We start from the raw sequence: 2,762 nt of genomic DNA on the forward strand, positions 1-2,762 counted from the left end.
GCCAGACGGTGGCAGAGACAGTGGTGGGGAGGGTCGAGGTGGGGCAGCAGGAGGCTGGGAGGCCGGGCCCAGGCGCCCTCAGGCTGGCGGACGGTTGAGCAGCGGGGAAGGACAGGAGCATGGAGTGGACAAGGGCGGCCAGGGACGGCTCTGGGGGGCCCCGGTTAGGCCTGGGGAGGGAAAGGCGGCCTCGCAGGGCCCGCAGTCTCGTCCTGTGGGGTCTTGGTCAGAAGGGGAGGGGATGGAGGAGATTTTGCAGGGGGAGAGCCTGGGCACGGTGGGGGCAGGGCGTGGGGTGCACGGGGGAGCAGGGAGGGGAGCAGCTCAGGCAGCATGGGGCAGCGGGGCTGGCCAGGGGCAGGCTGGGGACAGCGAAGCCGCGGGAGGTCCTGGTGCCCTGAAGCCTCCTAGAGGAGGGGGGTCCAGCGCCAAGGCAGGCAGGGGCCCTGAGACCTGGGGGGCTCAGGCACGTGGCGATGGTGACCACGGGGGGCTGGGACCTGCTATGGGTCAGACACCTGCAGGTGAGGATGTCCAGGCGCACGTGGCGTCCGGGGACAGGAAGTTCCTCCCGGGGAGCAGGGGTCCGGAGGCCCAAGCTGAGGGGTCGTGGCAGGCAGCAGATGGCGGAGGCCCAGGAGGCCCCGGGGGCCGGAAAAGGGGTCTGCCGGGGCCCTGGGGACAGGAGGGCCAGCGGGCGGTGGAGGCCGCGGGCCAGGCAAGGGATGGCCACGGGAGCCTCCAGGGTTCCCAGGGCTGGGCAGCCGGGGAGAGGGGGGCAGGGGAGGCCGGCAGAATGGAGGCCAAGCATGCAGGTCCTCAGGAAGACACAGGGTCTGCCCTCAGCCGAGCCGGGGCCCAGAGTGGACGTGGGGAGCTGCCTGGGGCTCTAGGCCCAGGAGCTCAGGGGCTCGGGGGCACACTGGGCGGCACAGGTGAATCAGGAGGTCCCGGGACAGTGGGGTCCGAACCAGATTCCTGGAACGGGACATGGGGTGGCAGAGATGAAGAGGGTGAGGCTGGCTCGGGTGGGCCCCGGGGACTGGCGTCCAAGTGTGACAGGGGCTCAGGGTATTTTAGGGGACTCGGCCCTGAAAAGGGGTCTGGTTACGGTGATGGCTCAGGGGCGCCGGGAGACACGGGGTCCGCTCACGCTGCTGGCTCTGGCGTCGCCTCCGGGGCGCCCAGGAGAGTGGAGCCCGAGGGCAGGGCTGGTGACCGGCGTGGCTCGCTGGGGCCTGCGGCTCTGCGGTCTGGACACCAAGGCGGTCGTCCTGCAGGCGGGGTGTCGGAGAGAACCGGAGGTCTCGAGAATGGCTCGGGGGGCCTAGATGGGGGACTCGGGGATGAAACCAGGCTGCGTCCGGAGCCTGGGGACACAGTCAGACTCCAGGGGGCTGCCGGCCCAGGGGCCGGAGGTGGCTCCAGGGTCTCTGCCATGGCGGAGGCTTCTGGAGAGGGGCGTGTGGGAGCAGGACCAGGGAGCTCCGAAAGAGCGAGGACTCGGGGTTCATCCGGGGATGGCAGGGGCTTCGGAGCCTCAGGGACAGTGGGGGCATTTGGAAAAGGAAGCCACGAAGGCGGGTCGGGGGGCTCAGGGGCTGTGCCGCCAGGGTCTCAGAGGGCGGTGGGCGGAGCGAGTGGCAAGACCGGGTCGGGGGTTCCTGGGGGTGCAGCTGGTCGTGCAGACGATGCCAGGTGCCCCGAGGCACAGGAGCCCCCGACTGGGGCCAGCCCTGAGAGCCGGGGGCCATGTGGCTCTGGCCCCATGCTGGGTCAGGGGGCTGGCTCCCCAGCTGCAGGGCCTCAGCAAGCGGGGGGCAGGACAGCTGACAGAGGAGGGTCGGGGGGTCTCGGGCCTGGGGAGCTGGGGCCAGGGGCTGAGGCCAGCTCCAGAGGCGGTTCGGGGGGCCATGGAGGGCTGGGGTCAGCGGGGGAGGCTGGCTACGGGAATGGTTTTGGGGCTCCTGAGGGAATGGGGTTAGGGAGCAAGGCAGGGCACAGGGATGGTTTGGGGGGGCCTGGGGTAACCAGGTCAAGGACTGAGGCAGGTCCCAGGGGAGGCACAGGAGGGTCTGGAGAAATAGGGCCAGAGAGTGGGAAGGGCTCCAGAGATGGTTCAGGGCGGTTCGGTCCAGACTCGCTGACTGGAGAGGGGCATGGGGGCCCCCGAGGCCCGGAGGCCGTGGAGCAAGGGTCCGGGTCCTGGGCAGCACCAGAGGGGTCTCGTGGTGGCACAGGCTCCAGGGCCGGTCCAGACAGGGGCAGGGGGGCAGGGACGGGGCTGGCGGGCGGGCCCGGGCCCGGGCTGGGCTCTGGGGTGACTAGCGTGGTGGGCACTGCAGACGGGCAGGGCTCCAAGAATGGCTCTGAGGGCTTCGCAACCTCGGGGACCTCCCGGACATCGGGGGCTGTTGGCTCGAGGGGAGAAGCAGGAGGCAGAGAGTGGCAAGATGTCGCTGGGTCCCCCGGGTCTCCCGGGGACAGAGGACCCCCCGGCGGGGAAGGCAGGTCTGCCGACCGCGCAGGGGGTGTGCGGGCTCCTGGCTCTCTTGAGGGTCAGGGAGCAGTGAAAGATTCCCGGGCAGGGACAGCTGCTCTGGAATCCGGACATGAAGGGGACTTCCGGAAGGCAGGCCCGGGGACAGCAGACAGAGGTGGCACCGCTGGCCAGGGAGCGCAGGCGTCCGAGGGAGCAGGGGACTCGCTGCTGGGAGGCGGAGGGCTGGCAGCAGCACGGGGAAGGCCGGCAGGCACAGGCT

General features: G+C 70.8%; 1 protein-coding gene across 1 annotated transcript in view; it reads left to right on the plus strand.

Moving 5' to 3' along the window:
- The window catches only part of IGFN1 (immunoglobulin-like and fibronectin type III domain containing 1), a 24,769-nt gene that overhangs the window by 9,651 nt on the left and 12,356 nt on the right, over positions 1-2,762 (plus strand). The window contains exon 9 of the mRNA XM_023534769.1: positions 6-2,759. Within this exon, the coding sequence (XP_023390537.1) occupies positions 6-2,759 (2,754 nt within the window). The remainder of the gene's footprint in view (positions 1-5; positions 2,760-2,762) is intronic.

This window comes from Pteropus vampyrus, unplaced genomic scaffold (genome assembly GCF_000151845.1).
Source record: "Pteropus vampyrus isolate Shadow unplaced genomic scaffold, Pvam_2.0 Scaffold131, whole genome shotgun sequence".
In the NCBI taxonomy this organism is placed as follows: Eukaryota; Metazoa; Chordata; class Mammalia; order Chiroptera; family Pteropodidae; genus Pteropus; species Pteropus vampyrus.